The sequence below is a fragment of the Sabethes cyaneus genome, chromosome 2, assembly GCF_943734655.1.
Source record: "Sabethes cyaneus chromosome 2, idSabCyanKW18_F2, whole genome shotgun sequence".
NCBI classification, from domain to species: domain Eukaryota; kingdom Metazoa; phylum Arthropoda; class Insecta; order Diptera; family Culicidae; genus Sabethes; species Sabethes cyaneus.
The window spans coordinates 231,628,254-231,643,449 of NC_071354.1; the positions used below are offsets into that span (position 1 = coordinate 231,628,254).

The 15,196-nt window shown below is 38.9% G+C and overlaps 1 protein-coding gene across 1 annotated transcript in view; it reads left to right on the plus strand.

Moving 5' to 3' along the window:
- LOC128736775 (uncharacterized) overlaps positions 1–15,196 on the plus strand; it is a 165,108-nt gene that overhangs the window by 63,376 nt on the left and 86,536 nt on the right. Inside the window, exon 2 of the mRNA XM_053831263.1 lies at positions 5,159–5,606. Coding sequence (XP_053687238.1) covers positions 5,159–5,606 — 448 coding nt within the window. The remainder of the gene's footprint in view (positions 1–5,158; positions 5,607–15,196) is intronic.

Sequence of the window (15,196 nt, forward strand, 5' to 3'; positions counted from 1 at the left end):
CGAAAAATGAACCATAGAAAAAGTAAAACTGAGGTCATAGAGATGAAAAAGGAAAACCGAAGAGCAAAACGAATAAATGAAGCCGAAAACAGAAAAAACAGAGTTCAGAGTCAGAGTTCTCAGAAAAAATGGGACATCTAATAGACGAAAAACGAGAATCAGGAGAGTTAAAAATAGACGAAAACTTGACACGAGACACCGGAAATGGAAACACGGAAAAGAAAATTAAAAGAAAATGAGTTCAAATCCAAAGAAAATGAACTGAAAATAAGAAAAAAAGGGACAGGAAATGATGAAAAACGGACGGAATATAGCGGAAGAAACACGAGACAGAAAAAAACTATATAGTAAAAAGAGGTGAAACGAAATGAAAAAGAACAAACGTGACAGCAAAATCCTAGAAAACACGTACTAGAAAACGGTACAGAAAACAAAAAATGGAACGAAAAGGGAAAACGGGATAGGAAAGTAGGAAAAGAAAGAAAAAACACGGAAACAGGAAAATCGGGAAACACAAAGAAAAAGAGGAAAATGAGATGGATAATACAAACAAACTGACAAACTAGAATGAAAAACAGAAAAAACGAGATAGGAAAGGAGAAAAACTATATAGAAAAGGAGGCAAACAAAAGCAAGCAGACAAACGGAATAAAATTAAATACTGATCGTAACATAAAAGAAGGAAGTGCAGAATATAATAAGAGGAGCAACGGAACAGTCGAAAACAAAACAGTAAAAATGGAGTTTACAGAAAACAAAGTGGAGAAGAGGCCCGACAAATAGGAAAACCGCGCCTGAACATGTAAGTAAAAAGACCAAAATGGAACAAGAAAGAGGAAACTGAATCTGACGGGCAAATGACTGAACAGAGCAAACAACAGAACAGAAAAATATGAGAAAGAGAAATCAGTTGGCAGAAAAAAAGTAAAACGAGTGAGAAAAGATGTGAAAACGCGACAAATAAAGGGAAGACGGGACAGAAAAAGAACGAATGTGATAGAAAAGGTAGGAAAACGTAGAAGAAAAAGGGGCAAAATGAGACAATAAAAGGAAAATGGAACAGAATACTAATGACGAAAAAAGGAGAAGCAGAAGAGTTAAAAAAATACGAAATTGGAAACGATAAAAGAAAGAAGAGAAGAGAAATGACAGAAAGTGGGAAAGAAAATTACAAAAAAATGAGTGAAAAACTAGAGGAAGAACAGAATTGAAAATAAGAAAAAATGGGACAGGAAACGAACAATGAAAACGGAACAATAAAAATTTTAATAGAAAACACGGGAAGAAAAACATAAAAACGAGAAAAAAAATAAAAACGGAAGAAATAAGAAAAAAGCAGCAAAAGCAAAGATCTAGAAAACAGTGCGTAAACGAAAAAAAAACATAGAGCAAAAAGGTAGAAAACGGGGCTGGAAAAGAAAGAAAAGGAACAAGAAAAAATTAAAACGTGTGAGAGAGTAAGACGAAATATGTCAATCTTATCTATACCTATACAAAAGAATTTCTGTCTGTCTGTCTGTCTGTCTGTCTGTCTGTCCGTATGTTCCTTATAGAATTGAAAATTTGAATGTAGAGGTTTTTGGGGCCAGGAAAGATTTTAGTGATGGTTAGAGAACCCTCCCCCCACTAAGAGGGGGGACTCCCATACAAATGAAACACAAATTTTTGCATAACTCAAGAACTAATCAAGCAAATAGAACAAAATTTGGCATGTGGGTGTTTTCGGTGACAAGAATTTATTCTATGGTAAATTGAGACCCCTCCCCTCTTTATAAGGGGAATTATAACTCCTCTCCCCTTTAAGAGGGGGGGGCTTCCATACAAATTTCCTCATAACTCGAGAACTAATCAAGCAAATGGAACCAAATTTATGATGTGAAGGTTTTCGAGGGCAAGAATATTTTCTATAGCGAATTAGGACCCCTCCCCACTTTAGGAGGAGGGGCTCCTGTACCAAAGAAATACAAATTTCCTCATAACTCGAGAAGTAATCAAGCAAATGGAACCAAATTTGACATGTGGGAGTTTTGGCAGAAATTTTTTCTATGGTGAATTACGACCCCTTCCCCTTTTAAGAGGGGGGCTCCCATACAAATGAAATTCAAATTTTCTTTTAACTCGAGAACTAATCAAGCAAATGGAACCAAATTTGACATGTGGGAGATTTTGGAGTCTTGAATTTATTTTACGATAGTTAGAGACCTCTCACCCCTGTGGTAGGGGGATATGGACTCTCATACCAATAAAACAGAAATTTTTGCGAAACTCAAAAACTAATCGAACTCGAGAAATTCGAGACTCTTCCATAAAACATTAGTCAATACAAGACCACAAAAAATATCTATAGTAACACTAGATCATTCAGGACGAGACGGTCGCGAGTGTTGCCGGTGACCCGCCGTCGGAAGCGCCGCCCACTGGGGGGCTTGCAAAACTCGAGATTGTGACAAAGATCATCCCAGATTCATGATTTATGTACAACACAGGTTAATTTGTGGCAATACGAAGTTTGTCGGGTCAGCTAGTTTTCAATAATAATTACGTGTCTAATTAGGTGTCAATGTCCAAATTTAGGTCTAATTGAATTGTCAACGTCTAGTTCAAATTCAAATCCAACTGCAGCTACAATTTAAATCCCAATGTAATTCCAATTTTAAGTTAAATTGAAGTCTTGATTTCAAGAAGTGTTGTGAAGCCCTCTTTCGTGTGGTCTAATTTTGTCACACACATGTACTCGTACTATAATCAACATGCCAGCATAAACATCCCTTCCGGACTCTCGCTCCTATTTATTCACTGCACTGCGACGAGTTTTTACGAGTGTGTATTTAACTAACAGGTCGTAATACAAAGTCTATCTTTCCATGTGCCGCTTGCTCTCACGAGTTGTTTGCCGTGACGTTACGTTACGAGCCTGAGCGTTCGCAAGTGGTTAAGTAAATGCAGAATGTCTACGCACAGCAACGGCGGCTGTTTCTCGTACGCTTGCGTCAGTGGCGTAAGCGTTGGATGCTATGCTTCTCATACTCGTTCGCGTCAGAGTAGGCATCGTTTGCTTCTTGCTCGATTTAACATTGATTTCGAGTCCAATTTCTAGTAACATTTGAATTCTAATTTCAAGTGCACCTTCAAATATAATTCCATGTCCAATCTCAAGTGCAATTTAAATCCAATTTACGCCCAGTTTTAATTTCAAATCCAATTTTCAAAAAAATCTTCGAACTCTCCGATTCCGAGTCCGAATTTAATGTCTAAAGTAAAAACTCCAACCTACGTTACTTCATATTTAAGTCCTATTTCAAATCCAATTTTAAGTCTAATTTAATGCCCTTTGTTAAGTCCGATTTCAACTCTAATTTGTATTGAAGTTTCAAGTTTAATTTTTAGTCAAATATCAACTTTGATTTTAAGTCTAATTGCACCCGAAAGTCCGGAATTTTCAACCTAATCAGCTGGTATTTTTGCAATAAGCAGATTCACCATCCTACGATTACTCGATTGACCAGGCCATAACTTGTCTGGGCACGCTAGTGACTGTAACAATGGTCTCTATACACCAACAAGGACTAAATTTTAATGGGACAGCGCGCTTCTCGTTCTGCCGTAAAGGACTAGTGCGAAGGGATCACTTTATTTTTCAATTTTTTCATATTATGGTGAGAATTTGGGTGAATTTCAACAACTTTTGTTCTGCCCTTAAATAGAAACATGTTAGTTTCTATAACTAAATTGAAAATGCTCATGAAATAAGTGTAAATTCAAGCACAACAAGTATAAATAGCACCTACTTGACACAATAAATAATTATTGACCTGAGTTTTTTTTCTGCTACGACGGTATTCCTTCATTCATAAAAATATAGTTTGGAAAGTTTTTATTAAAAAAGTATCATATTCCTGTTTTGAGTAAACTGCAAAAAAACACCGACTAATTGCGCGCAATTTCGTTCTCCAAGGCTAGGTTTTCCCGTTATCACTTGTGAGTGATAACGAAATACGAAAATTAATTAATAGCTAATATCATAATATTATTTTGACACGAGATAATTACTAAAATTATTACAAATCTTTGCTCTGCAAAAATTTATACGACAACCAAAAGAACCAAATTAAACATTCTTTCATCTGGAAAAATGCTCAAGAAAATAGCACTTTTCTAGAGACGAGGACAATTCCAGCCACAGCTTGGAGTCGCGATTTAAAGTAAGACACCAAATCTCATTATGCAAAAGAAATAATAATCGGAAAGGAAAACCGAAAAGCATTTTCAGCGGCTATCACCATCAGTGGCAACAGTTTGGCTCGTAAAGAAAGTTGGGCTCATCAAAGAAGTGTAACAGTCTTTCGCCGGTTATGGTTCTAATCGAAATAAACATTGAATTGGACATTGAATATTTTATTGGACAATTTAGCCATTCCTCCAGCGGACGATCTGCATTCTGCCTCTAGACAGTGACTGGAAAAGTCACTGTACCGATTTCAAACGGATTAAATTATTCTGCTGGGAAACCACTCGGCAGTCACACCCGGCCGGAGTAAGTGGCATCCCGGTACTAATGCTCCTCGGAAGGCGAAATAATGGTCGTTCAAAATCCAATTTTGGCAAACCAATTTGGGGCGTGTTATAGACAGATGGGCGGCTAATAGCAGGAATTCTGTACTTTTACACAGCGACAGTCCTGGTATGCTGGTGATGGTGTCGGCGGTTTAATGCGATGTAAAGTTAATTCCCAATTTTTAATCAAAATTGGATCATATTTTGCATTTATCGGATATATTTTTTAATGAGATAAGGCGGGGATAGGAGCTTTTCAATTTGCGTTCTGTTGGATGGTGGTTTGACGGTATAAGGGAAAAGTCAAAAGAATTTGCCGTCCCAACGGCAAAGGGACCATCCGTTTGCAGCATGAAGAAAAATTTGGAACTCACTTTATTCTATTAATTTATGGAGATAAGATCCAACTACATACCCCGCATAAATTATATCGGCTCATTTCAGCAAACGGGAAATTCTTACCAGTCATTCATTAATTTTCATTCCATTCTCTCTTATCCTTCAACTGCCAGCCAAGGCGCACAAAAAAACTGTAGGACTGCGAAGTTCATTCCAAAGGCTAATATTTTCGTTTATTTTTCTATCTCCGTTTTCCTTTTTGCAGGCCGTGCAGACAGTAATGATCATCAATTATCATCATCCATATCGCCCGGTGGGTTGGACCCGGGCAGTCAAGGATTTGCCAGAAGCAGTATAAGTAGTAGTAATAGAACAAGTGCTCCACGAAGCCAAAGTTGGCAGCAGCAGCAGCAGCAGCCGCAGCAACATGTAGTCGGAGAGGGAAAATTAATTGACAATAAACTGCGGGACAAACTACTTTCCTTCGTCGAACGCCGGTCGGACCGAGCGGTGCTTCGGAGAAGCAAGCGGGACGATCTTTCCAGCACAGATGAGATAAATAACTATTACGCTAAGAGAATAAGTGATGTGGCAGCAATGGCATCAGTGCAAGGGGAAGATATTCCACGCATCACCGAGGTGGTCCTTCCCGCTAGCAACCTAAGCGACGAACGAATCCGAGAGGAGAACGAACTGCTTGAGCATCTGAACCGGTAAGTCAAAGGACGCTGTGTCCCAGCCCAGCTTGAACTGTTGAGTGTTGTTGGTTGCTGGTTCATGTGGTGCTAAGCCATTGCTCATGTTTTCTAGTTTAGTTTTTGTGATAATAGGAAAAATTTCTTCATCCTAGATTGTGTCAAGTGAATTTCCTTGAACTTTCCCTAAATTTTTTTTTTTCAAAATTTATTTCGATTGAATTGGTAAAAAATTCTATCACTTCTTCTTTCACATTCAAAGGATTTCGCCATTCATCTTCAGAACAAAAGCAACCCAATTGGAACTGTCTAACCAATTGAAAAAGTACCACCGCGTTTCCCCCCCGGGGACCAATATCCACAGCCACAGGACCATACATATGGTAATTCGTGCGACATTTCAATTTGTGACATCTCGCTATGCATCAATGCTTAACTTTTACGCCCGCGCGGTTCCCGGCTCACGGTAACCAAATTCTACGGGCCCCATAAATCGTTGCTCCTTATTAGTCACAGTCGAACGAATTCCACCAACTTTGAACTGTCTCTCGCTCTCTCGCCCTCGCCTCATCCAGTCAGTGAGTGGTGGTGCGCCAAGGCAATGAACTGATCCTGTCTGCCTGCAGCCGCACTGTTTATCTCGAGCGATTGAGCCGCATATATTTTATCGCGCCGTCGACGTCGGTGAGTGAACGAAATAAATTTAGGCAGGCAGCCTGGCACGCGGCGGTTCGATACGGTTAACCTTCTGTTCCGGTAAAGCTGTTTTGTTCGTTTGATTTGTGCGGTGGGTGTAAAGGCATTTCTGCAATGCTCGTCAACCTGTTTCCCAGCACCGGGTGTTTGAGGGAGTGTTTTATAAGCCAAAAATCAACAAGCGGGCCGGTGTTAGGTTGTGCGTTTCTTCGAAACGAAATGCTGAGGGCTTTTGAAGGGCTTGTCGGATTAGCACCAAATACTTGGAAACGAATGCGAATAATTCAACAGCATTAGCATAGTGTATTCTAAGCTATGTGCCGATCGGTAAATATTTAAAATAGATAGAAGATATTCAAAGTTATTCTATTCTGTTTACGAATTGACAAACTGTTGATATTTTTCAACAAAATGAATACTTACTAGGAAGTATGTTTTCCTATTGACGTTTGTTGTGGATAAGAAAATATATTCTTACCCACAGAAATCTGTGGGATCTTTTTTCATCAAAGCACACTCTTGCTTCCATAGACTGCTAACCTCAGCACCGGCTTGCAATTACTAACCAGAAATATTCTAGGATACGGATAGCCACAGTCAGTCGCGTTTCCACTTCTTCTAATTACTAGTCTGTTACCATTAAAATGACGTTCTTCGCAGAACACGCCCTCTCCATACCTTTGTACATAGCGTTATAAAGCATTGGTCCAAAGATTGATCCTTGCGGAACTTCTGTCTTAATCTTCATTGATCTTCATCCCATGCGCGTCTAGGTTATTTGTAATTTGTAATTTATTATCACTAAAATGACGAAAACCTGTCAGCTACATCGCTTTTACTCAAGTCAAGGAAAGTACATTTATAAAACATGGTAAACAAATATTAAATTACAGATTAAAATTTATAAAAAAAAAAGTATAAAAATATTATTCTTAATTGAGGTGTTTTTTAAATAAAGCTAAGGATGGTAATTGCCTAACGGCCAGAGGTATGCTATTCCACATCGTTGCCCCGCTTATGAGCACGCTCCTTCCGCTGGAAGTTGAGTGATGTGGGAGGACAAATGACCTGGCCCGGTCGTTTATCCCTGGTTGAAGATGCTGTAGCAGGTAACTAGGTAGTTCACGTAGGTAGCCGCGACGTAGAAAGCAGCATACTCGTAGTCTATAATTATCTAACAGGTCTCTTCCTAAAATCGTATGACGAACTTCCGCTGTGGTATCGCGATGACGTAGGTTGTAGACGAAACGCACGACTGATTTGAAGCTTCGAAGAAGTTGCTGTTTCAGGTTCATTGTTAATCCTGGGAAGTACACTACATCACAGTAAGTGTATAAGGGTGCGATAACAGCTTGGGCCAGCTTTTTCCTAGTAGCTGTGGATAGCACACTCTGGAATCGACGAAATGTCCGGAGAGTATTATAAACTTTCTTCACGATATTATTAATTTGAGGAATCCATTTCAGGCCTTTATCCATAATGAGCCCCAGATTAGTCACATTGTCTGAGAGCTGAATCGATTCTCCGCAGAAAATGATGCTATTTTGTGGACAAACACCATTTTCCTTGCAAAAAATAATTGCTTGAGTTTTTTGTGGATTGGGAGATAATAAATTTTGTTTGGTCCAGACTTCGATAGCATTAAGGTCTTGATTTATGGTGTTTATAAGATTATCGACTTGTCCCTCGAGTCCAGAAGTGTAGATTTGAAGGTCATCTGCATACAGCTGGTACCGGCATTTAAGAACACTCGGGAGACTGTTGATGTACAGGCTAAACAGCAAAGCACTCAAACACGATCCTTGGGGTGTTCCATCTAATAGTTGTCTTTCTGGTGATGTTGACTCGTCTAGCTTGACAACTTGGCTGCGTTGGTCGAGAAACGATGAGATCAGGTTACAAGCTGCCGCCGAGAATCCGAATTCGTGGCTCAGTTTTTGTTGAAGGATTTGATGGTTGACGCAATTGAAGGCTAGTGAGAGGTCAACTAGCACCATTACAGTACATCGGTGTTTGTCGAGGTTGCTATAAATGTTATGCGTTATTTCTGCAAGTGCGGTTGTAGTGCTATATCCGCGTCGAAAACCTGACTGATGTTCGGCTATCAAGTGTGGGTTAGAGATGTATAGATGATCGGCAATTTGTGTAAGCAAAATCTTCTCTAGAATCTTTGAGATCGCCGGAAGGACGCTAATGGGTCGAAAATCTTTGTGAGTAGTAGTGTTATTCGATTTTGGTTCTGAAAGTAACTACTCAGAGTACTTCACAGATAGTTACGGACTCTCATCCGATGAAGCGATACCGCGATGGCTTCCCAGGTTGCGCTGTTGAAGGCAATTGTAACGTGTATCGTGATCACAGCCTGAAACACCGCTTTAAGGGCTAGGCTGTCAATACGAGCATTTTTCACTTTAACAGCGGAAAGACGAAGAAAATCCGATCGAAAATTACGAAAAGATATAGTAAAAATACAACAACAAAGTTGACAAAAAGACAAGGAAAGACAAGGAAAGACGATAAAAATATGACGGAAATAGCACGAAAATACGATGAAAAGACGACGAAAAGGTTACGAATATACGAAAGAAAGACGTCGAAAAGGCAACAACAATAACGATGAAAAAATGGCAAAAAGTTGACAAAAAGAAAACAAAACAATGCAGAAATGACGACAAAAGCCAATGAAAAGATTACAAAAAAAATATAGCACTAATATACTAATATAGCAAAAGAAACAAAAGTGACAAAAAGTGTCAAAAATAGAGGACGATAAACAATGAAAATACCATGAAGGGATGGCAAAAGAAAAGACAACAATAAAATAACGAAAACACGAAAGGCGGCGAAAAGGCAGCGAAAAATCGATGGAAAGATCCAAAAGTGATGACAAGACGACAAAACTTCGTTGAAAAGATACCCAAACAATGCCAAAGAAGCGACAAAAATGTTGAAAAAGACAATAAACACGACGAGAAGAGTAAAAGATGCAGAAAAGGCAACGCAGACGCAATAAAAAGACGGAAAACAACGTCAATAAATGTTGAAAAAAGACTACAAATGACGATAAAAAGACACCATCGAGAGAAGCCAAAAATACCACAAAATAAAAAAAGACGTCAAATCGTCAAAGAGGATGGAAAGATGCCAGAAAACCAGATGTTAACAAATAAGCTACAAAGTTACATATCAAAACAGATGAAAAATTAAAGACAAAAGCCGAAGAACTTAATACTTCAAGTGTCAAAATCTGAATTCGCTCCTACTAGTTTTTCGTTGGAGACAGATATACTATCCTTTACCTCTTCTAAGTGCGTTACGGCTAGCCAAGCTGTTGGTAATCAATTTGAAGTTTATTTCCATGTTATAACAGTTTTCATGACAAATTTTGATTATAAAATCAGTTTTAAGTGTGCAATAAAACCCGCATTATTACTTCTGTTAGTGGATGCTCTCCGTACTTGGACTTGAACTTGGAACTTGGAGTTGAACTTGTAATTTAAACCTGGACCTGGACCTGGACCTGGACCTGGACCTGGAATTCGGTTTCAAACTAGATTGCTAGTTGAGCTTTAAATTGGGCTACAAATTTTACTCTAAACCGGACTCTTCAAATTGGACTTTAAACTGAATTTCCTTCAACTGAAGTTGAACCTCGAACTGTACTTTAAAATAGATTTCAAATTTTGATCTTTAAAGTAAATTTCGAATTAGACTTTACTATGGATTTAAAACTGGACTTCAGAGTATACTTAAAGGGTGGCTCCCATCAAATTGCACCACGGAAGAAACGCTCTAGAAAATTACCCATTGGGTATTTTCTCTTGAAACTTTGAGTAGAAGTAGTTTAGAGTGTATTGTTTACACTCTATTTTTATCGCGGTCAGTTTTTTGAAAATTGGAAAAAATGGCGTCACCAGAAAAGCAACGTCGGGAATTTATTTTGCGCAAGCACCTGGAAAATCCTCAACTCTCTCATCATGAATGATGAGGCTTACGTCAAGGCGGACTTCCGGCGGCTTCCAGGGATACTGTACTTCACCGCCCAGCACAAGTTTGATTTACCGGAGGGAGTAAGGATGCAAAAACTTTTATAGTTTGCCAGGAAATACATGATTTGGCCAAGAAATACATCATGTGGCAAACGGAGTGCACCGTTCGTGACTACCGAGACTGTAAAAGGGGAGATCTTCCTCAAAGAGTGTCTTCTGACCGGATCTACCTTCGTGCCAATATTCAAAGAATGTATTGGCGTGGAACGAAGCCAACGGAGTCACTTTCGTACCCAAGGACATGAACGCCTCCAACGCACCGGAACTAAGGCCTAGGCCTATTATGAAGCAGGCACTACGGAAGCATCCCAAGGAGGTCAAGTCTGAGGAAGACATGAAGAAAAAGTGGGTTTTCGTACAGATGAAGCTGCAGCTAGGTTGTACCAAACTTTTTGAGTGAAGTTAAGCGTAAGGTGCTAGCATACGGTTATGGTATTGAAGTTGAATGAAACAAATATTCCAAAAGCTTACTAATGAATTATATTTTGTTGTCTGAAAGTTTGAAAAGGATCGGTCAATTGGGTAATTTTCTACAGCGTTTCTTCCGTGGTGCAATTTGACGTGGGACACCCTTTAATACTAGACGTTTAATTGGACCCGAACTTGGACTTTTAAGCGGGTTTTAAACTGCTACAGTTTAGACCGCGAATTGGTCTCGAAATTGAACTTCAAATTGGTTTGCAAATTGGTCTTGAAAATGTATCTGAAAATAGATACGATTATGGAATTAAAAATAAACCCGAAAGTAAACTTGAACATAGATTTGAAATTGGACCTACTAGAAGTGCACTTCAAAATGGTTTTGAACTTGAAAGCGGCCAGAAAAATGTTGTAAAAAATGAACGTATAAAACCGGCTTGAAAACGGGCTTTAAAGTTGCCAAAGAGACTTGCCAATGGGCTTGGAAAACCGACCTAAAAGTTGGTTTGCAAATGGGCTTGAAAATGTACACGACAATGGACTTGAAAATGGACTGAAAAATGGTCTTGAAAACACACACAAAAATGGACTTGAAACTAAACAGAAAAATGTTCTAAACAATGGAGCTGAAAATCGGCTTGAATTTGCTTAGATTAGACTTGGACCTGAAGACTAGCTTGAAGATGGACACGAAAAAGGGCATGAAATTGTACTTAGAGACAGGAAAATGGACATGAAAAAGATTTCATTTTTGTCGACGCTGATGAGTCGTTAATGGTAGCGTGACTATGTTGAGTTAACGCTGAGAATATGATAAGAAACGCTTATAGAACTTTATGTCGGAGTTGTTTTTTAAGAAAGCTCGTTTAGTTTGCTAAGCTGTTGTTTTCTTGGGTATTTCCATTCAGATTTGTTTTCAACACGACTCGGAAACTGGTTTCGATCCAAGCTGTGTCGCTCCGGCGTATGATATGCAGATTTAAAGATAGGTTGAAACTGGAATCAGGAGTTCTAATTGGGCTAAAGGGATGACTCTACTCTCATAGGGGACGTTAACTATACCAAAATTCCACAACAAGTGGCTTTTGGCTGACTTGATGGTTGTCTCCCACAGCCCGCCATAGTGCGACACTCGGGGAGATGATTTGCCTCTGAATTCGTTCATTAGATATCAGAATTTCAGTATGATTTGCGTCTGTACATTAATTACTTACGTTGACTGTACCATGGGGTCAATTTGACCCCAAAATTCTAATTACTATATTCCATCGAAATATTAACGAATTTCTGAATTTTTAGTTGTTATGGAAAGAAAATTTAAGTGTCTAAATGATAAAATCTTGAGTGGCAACTTGACGAGAGCAAAAAATAAAGTAACAGTTCGGAAGTTCGGAAAAATTGGATTATTCATATTTGAGACGTTTATATGATGAAATACTTACCACCTAGAAAGGTGCTTCCTTCTACGAAAATTTACGCAAACACGAAGTTTTTTAAGAACAAAAATAAGGCCATTGCAAATAATTTCAAAAGTTTTTGTCAAACCACCCCTCCCCTTGGAAATTGGCTTGAAAAATCGGGGGGCAAAAAATAATTTGTGGGATATAAGTTAATTTTTTTTTTTCATAAAATCAATTGCCTGTGGGTTCTACAGCCTGAAAAACTCGAAAAATGAGTGTACAAGTTGAGTTAATGCTTCTAGCACGAAACAGAAACGGAAATTCGAACAACGGAATTTTCGAAAATCGGTCGAAAATTTTTTCTTTCGTTTTTGCCTTTTTTCGTAGATTTTTGCAGGAAAAATAATAACGTATATATTAAAAGCAAGAATAGATTTGCTTTTCACGTTTAAACTTTAAGTAAAAATGCCTAAAAAAAATTTTTTTTTGTTCGATTAAAAAAATCTCTTTGTTTTTTTTCACCCCGCCCCTTCAGTGGCTCAACACCGGGAGGACAAAAACTTTATAAAATATCTGTAATGGCCTAAGTAAGGCATTTAAAAAAATTTGCTCGCTGGGTTTACTCGTATAGATCGTTCTTATTCTCACAAAAGTTGACCAGATAGGCAAGATATGCAACGAACATGGTCCTACTGGTGATCGGTTCAGAACTCATCCATCAGGTGGGGAAAATGAACTATTTTGTAAATATTTGTGGTTAAACACGTTGTTGAAATAAAAGGTTGGATATTAAATAAAAGAAAACTTATCCAATTTAATTCTACTATGTATATTTTATTCTTGACAGATACGTATTTCGCCTGCGACTTTCAGGCTTCCTCAGTGTCTCTTTTCGAACTCCGAAATTCCGTAGGCGAAATACGTATCTGTCAAGAATAAAATAAACATAGTAGAATTAAATTGGATAAGTTTTCTTTTATTTAATTTCCAGGTTTCATCTTCTACTAAGACACTCCAAAAACTTCAGCCAGGAAATAAAAGGTGTTTAGCAAGGTTGATCCGGTAATGTTTTCGCTAAGATAAGGCAATTTGAATTTTGGGATCAAAATGACCTCAAGGTATAGACAACGTAAGTATCCAAATGAAATTATTGCAATTGAAAAAGTGAAAGTGCCAGGGATAATTGATCCCTCAAAGTTAGTTTTAGCACGGAAAATTTCATTAAAGTGGCCGTAACTTTTTTATCCTTAAATATTTTCTCACCGAATTTGGGAATTTTCCCAATTTTTTTCTGTTTTCATAATTTTTTTCTGTTTCAATTGTTTCTGACGCTGTCGCGGTCCATCGTAAACTTTTTTGTGTAAAGTGAAGCACTGTTTGGCGCGTAGAATGATAAACTAGATAAAACTGGGAAATTTCAATATAAGGCCAACATATATATTGGGTATTTGGGTCGTTCAATGACAGGTGGGACTCCAACCCACTGTCTCTCGGTTAGTACCCAAGTGTATTTATAATAAAACTACCGCCGCACCCTCATATTAGATAGTCTCATATTTAATTCTGTCCCTCCAGTTTTAACCATTCCATACACGCACACATACACACTGCATTGCCCATCGATTCATAGTTGACGTAAAATTCAAAATGACCAAAATGTACTTTTTCGATCTTACGCACTCTTAACTACGTAATATACACATGGCCAATGCTCAAACAACATTTGTTTATTCGAAAATATTCGAGAAACTTGAGAAAATAGAGCTACTCTGTATAGTTGATGTAACTCCCCGCATAATCATCTTGTAGCCTGCAGAAGTACGACCAACTCAGTCCGCGATCCGTTCCCTAGAATCTCTAGGCAAGTGACTTAAGCGCCACCTCGTTAGAGGGCCACTTGCCAAGTGAAGGCTTGCCCGGCCAGAAACTCCGCCTCAGGGCGGGTCAGTTCAACAACTAAGGGGACAAAAAGGCGGACGCATGCAACCAAAGGTGCTCACTCTACGCGTTTTCAAGAAGCCTAACCACAGAAACTCGCTATCCGAAATCCTCAATCCACACCGACTCGTACCTTTTTCCTCACTGGCCCAACTCTGAACAACCAGATTACTGGCCAATGTAGGAAATCGGAGTGCGGGGACTGTATTACCAAGCAGTCCACTTGGAGTACCAAACACAACTCTAAAATGTACGCGATTCGTGAGACACCTTCGGAATACCTAAATTACACCAAATGACACTCCATAAACAGACTTTAACTTAGGGAAACGCAAACTAGATTGAACATTTTATTCTAAACTTTTAACAAACATTTAACTATACCTAGGTTTTTGAGCCACTCTACTCTTCTATATTGCGTGGGTGGAATCTGCCCTAAAGCTTCTTTCGGGTTTGGGGATTGGCTAAGCTTTCATTATATCACCTGCGCAGGGTTTGAACTTTACTTACGGCGGCCGTTCCTAATTTATCTCCATCCAACGACGTTACCAAGCAGCAAAATGTTGCGCGATGGACATCAAGCGCATAAACCCTGGTTCGGCAGCTGCAAATTGGCGTATAACAAAATGGCGTCCTAAACGCTCAGCAGCATAAGCCGACCAGGCTGATCAGCGGCTTTCCCAAGCGGCGTGATCCGAAATCCGGCGGCTGGAAGCGGTGCTATAACCAGCCGTTCGTGAAGTGTGCGGTAGGAGGGTGGATGTGCTTTGCTGGCGGTGTGGTCCGAAGCTTTCGCCGAGCGCTTGAATGAAATTTCAAATGGAACACAAGAAGCCGTCGAACGGCTGTTCGACGGTATTAGCCAAATTCCCTAAAAGCAAACTATTCACTTTACCTTTTGTTTCCACCACACTGGCTAGCAAAGACTCCACGCAAGAACTTCTCCTAACTGCGCTATCTATTCCCTATTAATGAAATAACACTTAGTAAATTTAACTAATCCTAAGTGTCTCACTCTAAGACACAAACCTTTTCTAACACGAAACAGCACAAGACACACACTCCGATTTCGTTCACTGATCAGTTTAAAATGATCGAAGCGAAA